The sequence below is a fragment of the Rosa rugosa genome, chromosome 4, assembly GCF_958449725.1.
Source record: "Rosa rugosa chromosome 4, drRosRugo1.1, whole genome shotgun sequence".
NCBI lineage: Eukaryota > Viridiplantae > Streptophyta > Magnoliopsida > Rosales > Rosaceae > Rosa > Rosa rugosa.
Window position 1 is genome coordinate 56,533,430 of NC_084823.1, and position 14,983 is coordinate 56,548,412.

The 14,983-nt window shown below is 37.0% G+C and overlaps 1 protein-coding gene and 1 long non-coding RNA gene across 2 annotated transcripts; one reads left to right on the forward strand and one right to left on the reverse strand.

The window, feature by feature from the left end:
* Positions 1–966: 966 nt before the first annotated feature.
* On the forward strand, positions 967–2,929 carry LOC133743135 (uncharacterized). Its single transcript, XR_009862975.1, has 2 exons — positions 967–1,342; positions 1,994–2,929. It is a non-coding gene; the product is annotated as an uncharacterized LOC133743135 (long non-coding RNA).
* A 7,999-nt stretch (positions 2,930–10,928) lies between these two features.
* LOC133743134 (non-specific lipid-transfer protein 2-like) lies at positions 10,929–11,584 on the reverse strand. The gene has a single exon (XM_062170929.1). The coding sequence runs from the start codon at positions 11,496–11,498 to the stop codon at positions 11,208–11,210; it is 291 nt and encodes a 96-aa protein (XP_062026913.1). The 5' UTR covers positions 11,499–11,584; the 3' UTR covers positions 10,929–11,207.
* Between the last annotated feature and the right edge of the window lie 3,399 nt (positions 11,585–14,983).

Here is a 14,983-nt window from a genome sequence, read left to right on the forward strand (position 1 = left end):
TTACAAAATATGCTACAAGCCCTAAATATATCGTAGATGAAACTGACGTCCACAAACATCTCCTATAACATAACCAGACCCTTGATTTAAGCAATATGAGTCCGTGTAGGTTAATATAATACCTAGGACTGTCAATGGGTCGTGTCGGGTCAAGGTATATGTCGTGTCACAAGAGACAAACCCAAACTCAACTCATTTATTAATAGTGTTGAAAATTTAAACTCAAACCCAACCTATTTATTAAACGGGTTACCCGTTTCCAACCCGCTTAACCCATTTAATAAATAGGTCGTGTCATGTTGGACAAAATGACTCATTTAAGGGTTAACACTGCGACTGATTTAACTAAAAAAATGCATAAATTGATTAAATTCACTAAAAACTCCATAAGACGAAGAATATAAATAATTATATATAATTCATAAATAATTAAATCCAATAATGATGAAGAAAAATATTTCAAATTGTCCAATCCTAGGACCAAATACTCCCAACGTCCAAAATTTCAAGAAGAAGTATAGCATAATCGGGTTATACAGGTTCATTCCGTGTTGACAGGTTGACCCGCGGCCGACCCATTTATTAAACGGGTCATGACAGATTGACCCGCTGCCGACCTGCTTTTTAATCGTGCGGGTTTTAAGTCGTGTTATCGGGTCGTGTCGGAATTGACAGCCCTAATAATACCTAGATAGGAGGTTATTTATAATATCCAATTGTTAGGTAGATGTATGATTATTTATAATACCTAGATAGGAGGTTATTTATAACACCTACAATTGATTTTAAATACCCAAGTGTTTATGCCAGATTGGAGGTTATTTATAATATCCAATTGTTAGGTAGATGTGTGATTATTTATAATACCTAGATAGGAGGTTATTTATAACACCTACAATTGATTTAAAATACCCAAGTGTTTATGCCAGATTGGAGGTTATTTATAATATCCAATTGTTAGGTAGATGTCTGATTATTTATAATACCTAGATAGGAGGTTATTTATAACACCTACAATTGATTTAAAATACCCAAGTGTTTATGCTAGATTGGAGGTTATTTATAGAGTGATAACCTCCAATCTAGAGTGATGCCATCACTTGGCATAGCCTTCGCTTATGTGATTTCAAGTCAGTTCTTGACTACAACTTGGAAGCACTTCGCATTAAATCCTTAATGGAATTCTGTGGTAAAGAGATCACAGATGCGATATTGATTGAGAAGCAGGGAGTCACGGACGTTGCCAAATCTTTCTTCGAGTAAGACCCACAGCCTTCTGGGGTGTTCTTCATTCATACACTCGTACTAGAGCGAATCATCCATATGACAAGTCATTGGGGAGGTAAGAAAAGTAATTTTTTTTCTTCATTTTTCTCACTCTGTCCTTATTTGTTTTTTCATATGACTTGACAAAGTCTATTAATTAATAACTGAAAAAAGTTAGAGGTCCAAATATCAAATTTAGAGGTATAACTAGAATCACCCTTAATTATATTAAACTAGCCTTTCTCCACACATGCTCTGCATGTGCAGGTTTTTTTTTTTTTTTTTTTTCTGAAAATAAAAAAAGAAAACGGTTATTGTAGAGGAGATAATGGGAGAGAAAAGTGGGTTGTGGGTTATATTTTTATTTATTTTTTTAATAAAAATATATTTTGTAAATGTCATAACTGTCCTTATGATTTAATTAATTCTCAAAGTTTATTAATTTTCTAGGGTCATTTCTGTCAAAATTTTGGATTTTGGCTAACAAACCCTCTTCTCTTAATAATAGTATAGATAAGAAAAAAAATCAATAATTAAATAGATTGTCATAAATTTTAAATTTGTGGTCATAATTCAAGTTCAAAAACATCCGGCTACAATTAAGGAAGTTAGATTACATCCTATTTAATCATAAGGGTAGAATAGTCATGTTAAAAAACAAGAAAGATCTTGATTATAGACATATACAGATATTTACTATATACTAAAGCTCCTACACTGTTCATAGCCAAGGAAAATTTACTGACGGGCCTTGCCTCCCATCCGATGGACCTTGCCTCTTATCTTGTCCACTTAATATGATTCTTGTGTAAATAGATATAAACGGTACAAGAGAGAGACTTGTCTCCAATGTGAGATCATTATCTCACAATTTCCAAATAAGATTCTAACAGCTCATAAGCTAGCAAAAGGTGTGGCTCATGGGCTATCGTCGACATCGGGTGAAGTAACATTGATATTGAATGTGATAAGCCTTCGGTGGCTGCTGTCCATAGAGATGTTGTCGACACTAAAATGATGGGACAAATTGTCGAGGACATCAAAACTCGCTCAACCGTTCTTCCATATATTTCGTCCATCTTTACATTTCTGGTAGGTTTTACAAGTTAAATGCATTGTTCTGTAAGTTAATTTACTGACCCTCTCTCTCTCTCTCTCAGTTTACCAGTTAATAATTTCTTGTTTTGTCAAGTTCTACAATAGTTATTGGGAGTGCAAGTACAACAATTTTGGCAAGTTCGACGGTACTTATCTCTTGGTCAGTCTTGAGTCTTGTTTGTGTTGGAGACCATATTGGCACTCTTGGCGATCAGAAAGAAATAGAAAAGGGCATCTCAATTTAGGCCAGGTTATGACTAGCATTAGAATAAGTAATATAGGGCTGCAATATTTACAGATCTAAAGATCAGAGCTAGCTTGGGCAATGTAGATACCAGATATCCAAACTTCTACTCTTGATTTTCATTATATAGAAACAACACTTTATAAATTACAACCATACATACGACTCATGATAGTCTCGGTGTCTGAAAATGCTGACATCCAACAAGGACCACTTTATTTTCCATAAGAACTAATAGCTAGCAGTGCCTTGAAAGTACAAATTAAGTAGCATATATAGCACATACCAATATATGCAAATTAACCAACTCTCTGTAATCCCTATCCATGATTACCCATGTACGTATATGACACAGAGATTATATCTCAGGCTCTAGCACCTGGGAAAGGGCACTCCACAAGTCCTAGCAACATTCCGAGCGTTCGGGCTGTTAACGAATTTCTTGAGGTTGGGGTTGTTGAGGTACTGGCAGAGACAAGGCTTCTGCTGATTGAGTTTGGTGCAGCATAGATTTGATGGTGGAGTATTAGAGCTTATTGCATTTGCACAGGAGCTCAGCTCTACCGGGTTGCAAGTCACAGCTTCCACCGACACCTCTTCTGTGGCCAGCATCACCACAAGCACAGTGCATAATGCAATTGCGACATATGATGCCTTCATTTTCAGTGCTACAATGTCACACCTCAAAGAAAGAGAGAATGAGATAGTGTTAATTGGGTAGTGAGTGTGCTGAGTGATGATGCATTTGCCTTGGGTGCCCTCCCAATTTATAGAAGATCAGGAAACCACCCTTTTTTTAGTTTTCACTTTTACTTTTTCAACTTTTCAAGTTATCCAAGATGTCTTTTTCTAGGTTAATAGCTACCCCCCCCCCCCAGACTTGGTTTTGGTCCAATCCATTTTACTAGAATCGAAGGCCAGCTAGCTCCATTGCCATTCGTACCATCAGGTTCAAGCTCAAAACTAACTAATAACGCTTAAAAATAAATATGGCTCTTAAATACATACTATTTTTTAGAATAATGTTGATAGCCTCTTTTAAAATCATTTTCACTCAATATGTGCAATGTTTTTTTTGTTTTTTTGAAATAAGGACTGGTGCAGCTGCCCTCAAGTTTTCATCAATGAAACTGCTGATTATAAATGACTGGTGTAGCTGCCCTCAATATGTGCAATGTTTTACCTTATAGAGTTACAGATAATCTTAACTAACAAATATTTACTACAAATGCTAATCATAGTTAACTAAATAAGAAGTTCAGATGACTAGAGAGGATATCTCCAATTCGGCGTGAATTGCGCCAACGTTCGATGACTTGATATCTCCAATTAGTAGATGAAATGAATTGTCTAAACACTAATCCATGCACACCTATCGGTCTGTCAAACAAGGCTGCCATAATGCAAGTCAATTTTGAAGTTTAATCAAACTAGTTAAAAGTTTATTGGCATCAATTGTAGACTTCACTGCTTGACTAGTCTATGATAGACAGGTTCTTGGTATCTCCAGCAATAATCGAAAAGAAAAGCAATGTCCTTCTTCTTCTTCTTATTTTTACTTTTATTTTTATGGTATTATTATTATGAAGTGAAGGTGAAGGCGACCATTTAACCCTGCCTCCTAATCCTTTTGCCTCTACTTCGTCTTCGAGTTGAATGAGAATTCATGTGCTAGGAAAAAGCAAGCAGTCATGCTCAAGTGTTATTAGAATAAGATTGTTACAGCGATGTATTATTAAGCAGTTACTAAGAAACTGCTTCCAATTGTTCTTGCCAAATTCTACAACTGTTTTTTTTTAAAGGAGATCTACAACTGTTTAATTTAATTTAATTTAAATAATTATCTTTTGGCGTTTTAAAGTCACTCTCATACAGTTATACAAATTTTAATATATACGGTATAAGTGAATTGTACAGTCTTTATTAGTAAATGAACATGGTAAGAGGGTCAAATGACTTTAGAGCATATGTCCAGTTATGAATTGCCTAAACTAAACTGTCAAACACGGTTGCCACAGTGCAAGGGACTTGTATATTTCGATGTCAATATTAATTTCAAGATAGAAGACTTGAGACCTTGACATTAATAGAGGTTGGTTCACTCTGTGGTTGGAAAGTGATTATATTAGTGTGATAGCGTCTATTTCTTCTAAGTCGTTTTCTGCTCTATGGGACCTAAGAGTTAGATGGTAAAATTGTCTAAGAAAATTCAACAAGTGCAATTTCGTTAGGGGTGGGCGCGGTGCGGCTCGGTTCGGTTTGAGGCCCAAACCGCAACCAAACCGCTTTTTTCGGTTGGCCTATATATCAAACCGCAATCGCATTACAAAAAGGCTGAACCGATTATTTTGGTAACACCATTTTTCGGTGTGGTGCGGGTCGGTTTCGGTTTGGAGCTATTTATTAATTTCAACTAGAAAGAAAGGGCCAAAATCAAGCTTATTTTTACCTAACAATTTCAATAAGGCATAAATAAATTTTGAATGCATTTAGAGTCCACACAAATCGGCAAATATCACCCAAATATCAAGCAACTTGCAGAAAGACCATAACAACTTATTACACACACACACACACACACACACACACACACATATATATATATATATATATATATCAATGATCAAGAAAACATAGCAACTTATTACAAACTGAAAACCTAATCAAAAATGGATTTCTTATATATTGAAAACCAACATTTCCATCAATAAAGAAATAATAAATAAATAAAATGTAATTAAAATAAATTCGGTGTGGGTCGGTTTAAATCGGGCGGTTTATGACCCAAAACCGCAACCGAACCGCTTTTATATATACGGTTCGGTGCGGTGTGATCATAAAACGAAACCGTTTTAGTTCGGTGCGGTTCGGGTCGGTAACCGCATTTTCGGTACAAAATGCCCACCCCTAAATTTTGTAGCACTCGTATTTTTAGAGAAGGGAGTGCAGCAGTGGACAAGATGGCAAATTTAGGTATTTCAAGTGACTAGTTTACTTGGTATGCTAGCCTCCTACGGAGCTTCACAGGTACTTGCAAGATGATTTTTTGGAACTCCCAAATTATTGTTTTTCATTTTGATTATTGGTTGCTTATTTAAATCCTGAAAGTGGCATGATGAAGGAAGTTTATATGGTTGCCCAAAGGATTCTGTTGGTTTTTTGTAATTGCTCACTGTTTGGCTCTAATTTTGCTGCAGCTGGTAAACAGTCTCTTTTCTTGCGCGGGCGTGCCAGCACCGTTCGGGTGCGGTCGTCGGGGGTGTCCCTTGACATGACTTCTTTCAAGCGATTGTGGACGAGGAGAGCACCAACCTCGTCGTGGGATTCTTTGTGCCTCGTGGCGATGACTTTTGCTGAGCTTCTTCAAAATCACAATCGATACTCGATGTTGTAGATCGAGCAGAGCGAGAACTACTAGGAAGTGAGGAGAATTTGCTAAAGCGTGACTTTAGCTTGGCTGGAAGGTTTGGTGGCACTAACAGTCGACTCGTGAGGAAACTAAGACTGGAGTGTGACTACCGGTAAGAGAAGGAGAGAGTTGCTCTTAGAGAGGCTTGGATAATCTTAGAGATTGTTGTTGTGAATTGTGTGTTTAAGTGTTTAAGTGTTTCATTGTAACCTCTATTTATAGGCTACCATGCCAAAGTAGTTGGCATTAAACAAATGATAGTGGAGCATTAATTGGAGATAAGAAATGATGAATTTTGGAGATAAGGAAGCATAATTGGAGATAAAGAATGATGAATTTTGGAGATAAGGAGATAAGGAAGCATAATTGGAGATAAGGAATGATGAATTTTGGAGATAAGGAAGCACTTTCGGCTCATTTATTCCTTCAATTATATCTCCATCAAGAATTCAGATTTTGACTGTGACTTCTTCATAAAAAATGTTCCACTATGAGTGTAGATCATCCTGGTCAAATTTCAGAGCTTTTGGTATAGTGGTTGGGCCGGAAACGCTGCTGGACCTCTTACAGGTCCAGTTTTCCAGTTTTGCTTCTGTAGAAAATTGGATTTCCACTCATAAATAGCTCTGACACTCTTCATAAGAAATGATCCTTGGGATGTCTAGAATTAATCTGCACAGTTTTAGCTCATTTGGATTTCATTTGGTTAGTCTTCCGCCCCTCATTCCTTGTTTAGCTCGGTTTCTCCTAGTCGAAGTAGGAAAATGTGCTAAAGTTGACTTTTCATGCTTCCATAGTAGGCTTTATTTAGCCTCTAAATATATATTTCCAACTTGTCGACAATATATAGCTTGAGCCACTGACATTGGCTCAATTTCTCCAAGACGCGCCTTGTCAGGCCAAAATGCTCATTTTGGGTCCAAACACTCACGCCTTTTGAAGAGGCTTTTATTTTCAGGAAGTTGTGCGCAAGGTTAACTACATGATCAACTTCATGAAGCTGCAAGAGAAAATTTGGCATATTTTGGGTGCTAGCTATATAATTTTGTGGTTGTTTCTTTCTTTTAGAATTGTACATGAGGGGGAAGTTCCCTTTCTCTTATCTTTCATTGCCATTTTTGTACCTCTTTTGGACTTTGTACTTTTTCTTTATTACTAATAAATTGAATAGGGGGACTAGTGGTCGGTTTCCAAAGTGGGGCAGACCCTTTGATGTAGGACGAGATTTTAGCCGATTTCAACTAAAAATCTCGAAAAGAAAGAAGCGTCTTCATATTAAGAAGAATAATTTGAATATTGGAAATTGGTATTCAAATAGGCTTCTTAATGATGGAATTAATCATAAATTACTATTTTGGATATATCGGGATTCTCGAACAAAATCTTGGTTGGGATTCCAATTATATATTTGTGTAATATTCTTTAGTATCTAGGATTCTATTTCTAATATTTAATTAGGTTTTCTAGTTTTAGTCTATAATAAATTATTCTTTTTGTTTTCTAGTTGTATTAGGTTTATGCTATGTGCCCTATATATAAGGCACCTCTTAGATTGTAATTTTCATTCAAGTTATCAATAAAAAAAACCAAATATTAGAGAAGTTTCTCTATGTTTCTTACGGATGTGCCCGTAATTGCTAGTGGATTCTAGTTCATCTCATATGGCTTTCAACGCTTGACGGAGCCTCTTACTATCGTGTTCACGCTTACCGCATCATTTGGTATCAGAGCGGGTATCGCCCGCTTCTTAGCAGACGACGATCCAAGGGAGAAGTTCACTACCACCAACCTCAACGACGTTGGTCGTAGAGTATCTATCAAAGAAAGTTTCGTTGAAGAGGAACATGCCAAGGGATTCGCCCTAGGACAACCTTATCAATCCAAAAAAAAAAAGAAAAAAAAAAGAGAGAAAAGAAGAAGAAATATGGAACGTTGGATATTCACAACACCGGATTATGATGACTTCAGAACTACATGTATCATCACAGACAAGGTATGCTCTGTAATAATTGACAGTGGCTACGAGAGAACTTTGTAGCAAACAAAGTTGTGGATTATTTTCAATTACCGACAGTGAAGCTGAGTGATCCATACTGGATTCCATTTGGGGAGGATGAATATGCACAAGTAACAGAGGTTTGTAAAGTTCCTGTCTCTATGGGAAAATTTTATAAAGAAGAGGTTACTTGTCATGTGATTGACATGGACGACACTAATATGCTTTTTGAAAGATCATGGCATGAAAGTGTCAAAGGTGGTTATTGCAAAGACAACACATATTTATTTAGGTGGGAGTCGCACAAAATTAAAATCAAGCCTGGAAGGAAGAACATCAAGAATGACCATCCTGAGGTATGTGAAAAGGAACATGAAGAAGTTACTTTGAAGATTGAAGAGAAACTCATTAAAGACAATGAAGCTGATTCATTCATCACATCGATACCCATGTCATGCATGCCTAATTGTGTTCAAGATCAACCCAAGGAGAAGTCAATGCCCATTCCTTTTCAAGTGGAGGAGTTCAAGTTTCAAGATACTTATTCTAAACTTGTCTACGGTATTGGATTCATGGTGATACCTTTTAATTTCGAGAATATTGAAGTTGATGGCTTATCATGTTTTATTCCTACTAATGATCGAGCTGCATTCAAGAGGAACTCGAGGTCGAGTTCTTTTCAAGTGGAGGAGACTGATGTAGGACGAGATTTTAGCCGATTTCAACCAAAAATCTTGAAAAGAAAGAAGCGTCTTCATATTAAGAAGAATAATTTGAATATTGGAAATTGGTATTCAAATAAGCTTCTTAATGATGGAATTAATCATAAATTACTATTTTGGATATATCGGGATTCTCGAACAAAATCTTGGTTGAGATTCCAATTATATATTTGCGTAATATTCTTTAGTATCTCGGATTCTATTTCTAATCTTTAATTAGGTTTTCTAGTTTTAGTCTATAATAAATTATTCTTTTTGTTTTCTAGTTGTATTAGGTTTATGCTATGTGCCCTATATATAAGGCACCTCTTAGATTGTAATTTTCATTCAAGTTATCAATAAAAAAACCAAATATTAGAGAAGTTTCTCTATGTTTCTTACGGCTGTGCCCGTAATTGCTAGTGGATTCTAGTTCATCTCATATGGCTTTCAACGCTTGACGGAGCCTCTTACTGTCGTGTTCATGCTTCCCGCATCACCCTTCGCCTTCAAGTTTGAAGGTCGGACATGTTCCCTACATTGTCTGCCTTGGAAGAGCTAATAGCCTAATATCCCCTAATCTCTTAAAAAAAAAACCATGACATCAATAGAAAACTTGAGACCTTGACTTTGGAAGGCTACAGTTCCTAAACATTTCGATATCAATATTAATTTCAAGATAGAAGACTTGAACCTTGACTTCAATAGATGACTTGAGACCTTGACTTTGGAAGACTATAGTTCCTAAATCAATAGGAATATGGACGTAAAAATTCACAGGAACTTAGACATACATGTCTCACATATGCTTGAGAAACAGTTTTTAATTTAGTGCGATGTAGCTTCGACAATGGCTAACCAAGTACGTCAATATCAGAATCAGCTTACAGTAGAATCTGCATAGTAGAACACTAAAATTGCAAGCCTATAGTTTTCTACTCATATTTAATTGGAATGTGAAATTTTTATGGAAGAAGGAAAAATGTGTCTAGTTTCTGTTCTAGGTTGCTGCACCCTTTCTAATCTTCTGGATTTGGAGAATGACTAAATACTAGTTACTCCATGTACTTTGCTTCCTAAAACAATTTAGTTTGTCACTTTCTAAAATTTAAGAGATTACTCCTTGTTCTCCCAATTTCTCACATAATATGTCCAAAATGTCTATTATACCCCTCACTTCCTCATTTTTTAATGAAAATTTTCCTCTCTTTTTAAATTTTTTTTTTGCTTACTTCTTCTCTCTCTCTCTCTCTCTCTCTCTCTCTCTCTCTCTCTCTCTCTCTCTCTCTCTCTCTCTCTCTCTCTCTCTCTTGAGAGAGAGAGAGCGCTCAGTGATGGAATAGGTAAGGTAAGTAGAAAAAATGATGAAGTGGTGTTAGCTCAGTGGTTAGAGCGCTCACTACCTAGGATCCAGGTCCTGGAATCGAGTCACCACAGAGGTAGGAGTGAAATCCTTTGATCCTCTTTATAAGGAAAAAAAAAAAAAAGGTAAGTAGAAAAAATAAAATAAAAAGAGAAAAAAAAAAGAAATTAAAAAAAAAAAGGAGGAAGTGATAGATATAATAGAGTGTGAGGGAATGAACTATTTTAAAAAGCAAAGTACATGAAGTAACTAGTATTTAGTCATTTCGATAAATAGTTTGAGTGACTATAGATTTGCAACAGTTTGTAGAATAGTTTAGCAACTTTGACAAGCTACCATTTTTAACTCAATGGAAATTGAGTCGCCTACTACGTATGGATGGAAATCTCTCCTAGTGTACCTATCATTTTAAGTGGAAACACTCCATACGATTCTCTAGTTGTGAGCATTTGAAAAGAGAATGGTGAATGTTGAATTTTTTTTTTTTTGATCAAATAAACAACTCAAATGCTACAACTAGTCTTTCGTGAGTCGAACTCACAGCCTCCCACTTACGAAGGGGAGACTATGCCACTAGACCAAATGGTACTGGGCAATGTTGAAATTTTTTTATCTCATTATTATTATTATTATTTTTTAAATGGATCTCATTGTTTCTTGTCTAGCCCCATCCTCGTTTCGTGTGCCTGGAGACCATTTGGACACCCTTGACGAATGACGATCAGGAAAGAACCAGAAAAGGGTATGTCAATTTAGGCTAGGTTATGACTGGCATTAGAATAAGTAGATATTGGGCTGCAATATTTGCAGATATAAAGATCAGAGCTAGCTTGGGCAATGTAGATACCATATTCAGCAATACTCTGGATTTTCATTATATAGAAATAACACTTTACAAATGACAACCATACATACTACTCATGATAGACCACAACACCAGGAGACTGAAAATGCTGACATCCAACAAGAACCACCTTATATAAGAACTAATAGCTATTAAAACTTAAGTACGTAGCATAGCACATATTAATATAAGCAAATTAATAAACTCTCTGTAATCCCTATCCATGGTACTAATGAAGCATTATCCATGTATATGACACAGAGATAAATTATATATATCTCAGGCTCTAGCTGCACCTGGGGAAGGGAGTGCCACAAGTCCTAGCAACTCTCCGAGCATTCGGGGTGTTAACGAATTTCTTGAGGTTGGGGTTGTTGAGGTACTGGCAGAGACAAGGCTTCTGCTCCTTGATTTTGGTGCAGCATAGATTTGATGGTGGAGTATTAGAGCTTATTGCACTTGCACAGGAGCTCAGCTCTACTGGGCTGCAAGTCACAGCTGCCATGGACACCTCTGCTGTGGCCAGCATCACCACAACCACAGTGCATAATGCAATTGCGACATATGATGCCTTCATTTTCAGTGTTACAATGTCAAACCTCAAAGAAAGAGAGAATGAGATAGTGTTAAGTGGGTAGTGAGTGTGCTGAGTGATGCGTTTGCCTTGGGTGCCCTCCCAATTTATAGAAGAGGAAATATAGTAGAATAACATGTCACCACCCTTTTTTTAATTTTTTATTTTTTTCAACTTTTCAAGTTACCCTAGAGTTGTTTTTCTAGGTAATAGCTACCCAAGAATTGGTTTTGGTCAATTCGATTATACTAGAATCAAAGGCCAGCTAGCCCCATTGCCATTCTTACCAGTTGATTGGAATGCACCTGTTCTTGAGATGACTTTTTAACCCAATATACGTTCAAGCACTCAAGCAAAGCTTAAAAATTAAATTGACTCTAAAATACTATTTTTGAGAATAATGTTAATCGGAATTTTCATGTTAATCACCATTTTTGACTCAATATATGCTATGTTTTACCTTATAGAGTTATAGATAATCTTAACTAACAAATATCTACTAGAAAAATAAATCATGGTTAAGGTGCACAGTGTATTAATTCATGGACTCTGAATTTCTGTTATTAGTGGCTTCACTATTGACGCACACAATTTTGGGAGCATAATTTAATTAGGACCGCACGGCGCACACTCAATGTATGGCTGGTCAATGATGTGCATTTATAAGGGTTACATAAGGTGTTTGAAAATATTCACAATAAAAATTCTTTTTTGCACCGGCAATGCATGTGATCCAACACCTAAACACCTAAAAGCGATTTCAGTTCTTGATCAACTTTTCACCAAATTAATGTTATCCGGCTGTTTATTTCTGATAATGCAAGTGTATGTCGGTACTCTAAATCCCTTCCGATCTTACATGAAAAATAAAGTTCTCATTAGCTAGTTTTTCATTGGACACTCTTACCTAAATTATGCTACAGCTTTGGAGCCCCTCATCACTTATCATGGTGACTGTCCTTTAGTGGAGCTCATCTTTGGAATATTTTCGTAGTGGTTTCTCAAGAAGGCCTTGCCTACTCTAATATCCTTCTCACCCTATTTGCAACAATATAGAATCTGAGGCAATGTCTTCTGAAAAATTATAAGACTAAATTCAGTTTGCCCCCTTAAACTTTGGGACAAACATCAGTTTGGTCTATGATCTTTTTTTTTTAATCATGATAGTCCCTGCACTTCCAATTTCCATCACCTGAGTCCAAATTTCAAATTTAACTCCGAACATGATGTCATACGGTGAGTTGGCACCGACAGTATGACCTACATGAAAGGTAAAATAGACATTTAACAATAAAAAAAAAACAAAAAATAAAAAAAAAACGCAGAACAATAAACCTGCACCTCTCTCTCTCTCTCTCCCCCCCCCCTCGAATCTTCGACTCACTCTCTCAGAAATGGCAGTGGCCTCTACATCTCTTGTTTCCCAACTCTCTGGCCCTAAATACTTGAGCACCTCCTCCACTTATATCTTCACCATTTTCATCCCGAGTTTCCCAATTTCACCTCCATTTCCTCCTCCACTAAGCATTTTTCAAAACAAACACAGAGATAAAGCTCGAGTCTTTATTAAGATTCGATAGAAGTGATGGATGAGATACAACCACCGGAGATCAACGACGGGCAATTCATGATGGGTTCATCAGAGACGATGGGGGCGAAGCTGCAACGGAGGCCCAACGTCTGATTGGGCGAGATCAGAGGAGACCATCCGTACGATTCGAACTCGCTGTGGGCAACTAAGCAGTGGAGGCTGCCTCCGATAGACCACCACCAACCTCAGCCCCTCCGCCATTTCCACCACCCCAGAAGCTCACAAACACCAGGTGAGCAATTAGTTACGGTCCGATCCAAAGATGTAGACTTCACCGGTTATGCAAACAAGACTTGATCCCCCTTGTAATTGCCACCTCTATGCTCATCTTCACACACTTTTCGTCCTCCGAAATCCAATTCAAATTTCTAATTTTCAATGAAACCCAGATACCTAGGTACCCAACGAAATCCAATCGATCCTGAGCTTCGTGGTGTTGCCGACCTCGAACGACTGGACGCCAGAGATGATGCCGATAGATTCCCAGCCAATAGCGCCGATGAGGTAGGTCCAGTGTTGAAGGTGAGCTTCTCGTCCCGGGAGCAGCGCTGGCGGCGGGACTCCTCGACAAAGGAACTCCGGCGAGGTGGGGAGCTGGCCGGTAAAGGTTTTGAATTGAATCTTAGAGATCCTGCAACAAGCTATAGAGGCGGGTCGGGATCGGATCGGAGTTATTGTGGTCGTGATCTGAGGGGGAAGTCGACATGGTGGAGGTGAAGAGAGAGAAAGGGTTGAGAGAGAGAGAGAGAGGAGCTCTCGGGTTTTAGGAAGAGAGACGAGGAAAAGAGGTTTAAGGGTAGTTTGGACATTTCGTCCAAACTGAGGGTTGAAGTCTGAATAGTGGGTCATGCTTGTCGGTGCCAACTCACCGTATGACGTCATGTTCGGAGTTAAATTTGAAATTTAGACTCGGGTGATGGAAATTGGAAGTGCAGGGACCATCATGATTAAAAAAAAAGATCATGGACTAAACTGATGTTTGCCCCAAAGTTTAAGGGGGCAAACTAAATTTAGTCCAAAATTATATGTAGAAAGTGGACCGTACATCCCACATTTCAAAGCCTAACCTGCATTGAGTAGACTTATACCCACTAGTTAAGAAAACAATTCATTTTCTTGATTGCTATTTGTAAAAGTATAGCGCATGCTCGCACTTTAAACCATCGATCACTTCGTGCCTTTCGGTGATAATCGATTTGTGCAATTTTGGCCATTTTTATCATATGGAGCTCACATGCTTTCATCATTGTTTTGATCCTGCACTCGGAATTTCTGTGTAATCATGGTTTTAATCACTAATCATCATCATTTCCCTTGTTATCCGTAGTGCAAAATACGTAACTTTCCCTATCTAGATCTCTCTAGATCACATTTCGGTTCTAAATTGCAATTGTACGTAACAAAAGTGGCTAATTCGAAGTTAGTGACTAGTTTATTGAGTGATATATTTTTCTCCATCATAGTAGATAAACCTCTAAATTCAAATTCTTAGCTTCAAAAAATATACTTCACGAAGTTCATTTGACATAAATAAATGATAAATTTGGTACATGACACCTCAAATTTGATTAGTCATCACACATGACAAAGACTAAAGATGTGAAAGCATGTTTTTTCTTTGCTCTTTTACCTTAATAGGCGCTCGTCTCTTTTCAAGTAATTTTACAGTTACAGTACCCATAATTCATTTATTTTGCTTATGTAATTATGTTACAGAATGCATAGTGATGGTGATTATCGGAGTGTTTTACAGTGCTCTAAAGTATTGAAATTCTTATATTCAGTTATTGTGTAGGGTATACCTCAAATAATAATTAATATAATAATTCTTAACTCTGAAATTTCAATATTCCTGATATAATTATAAATGTCTTCATTGAACTGGAAGAACTTAATT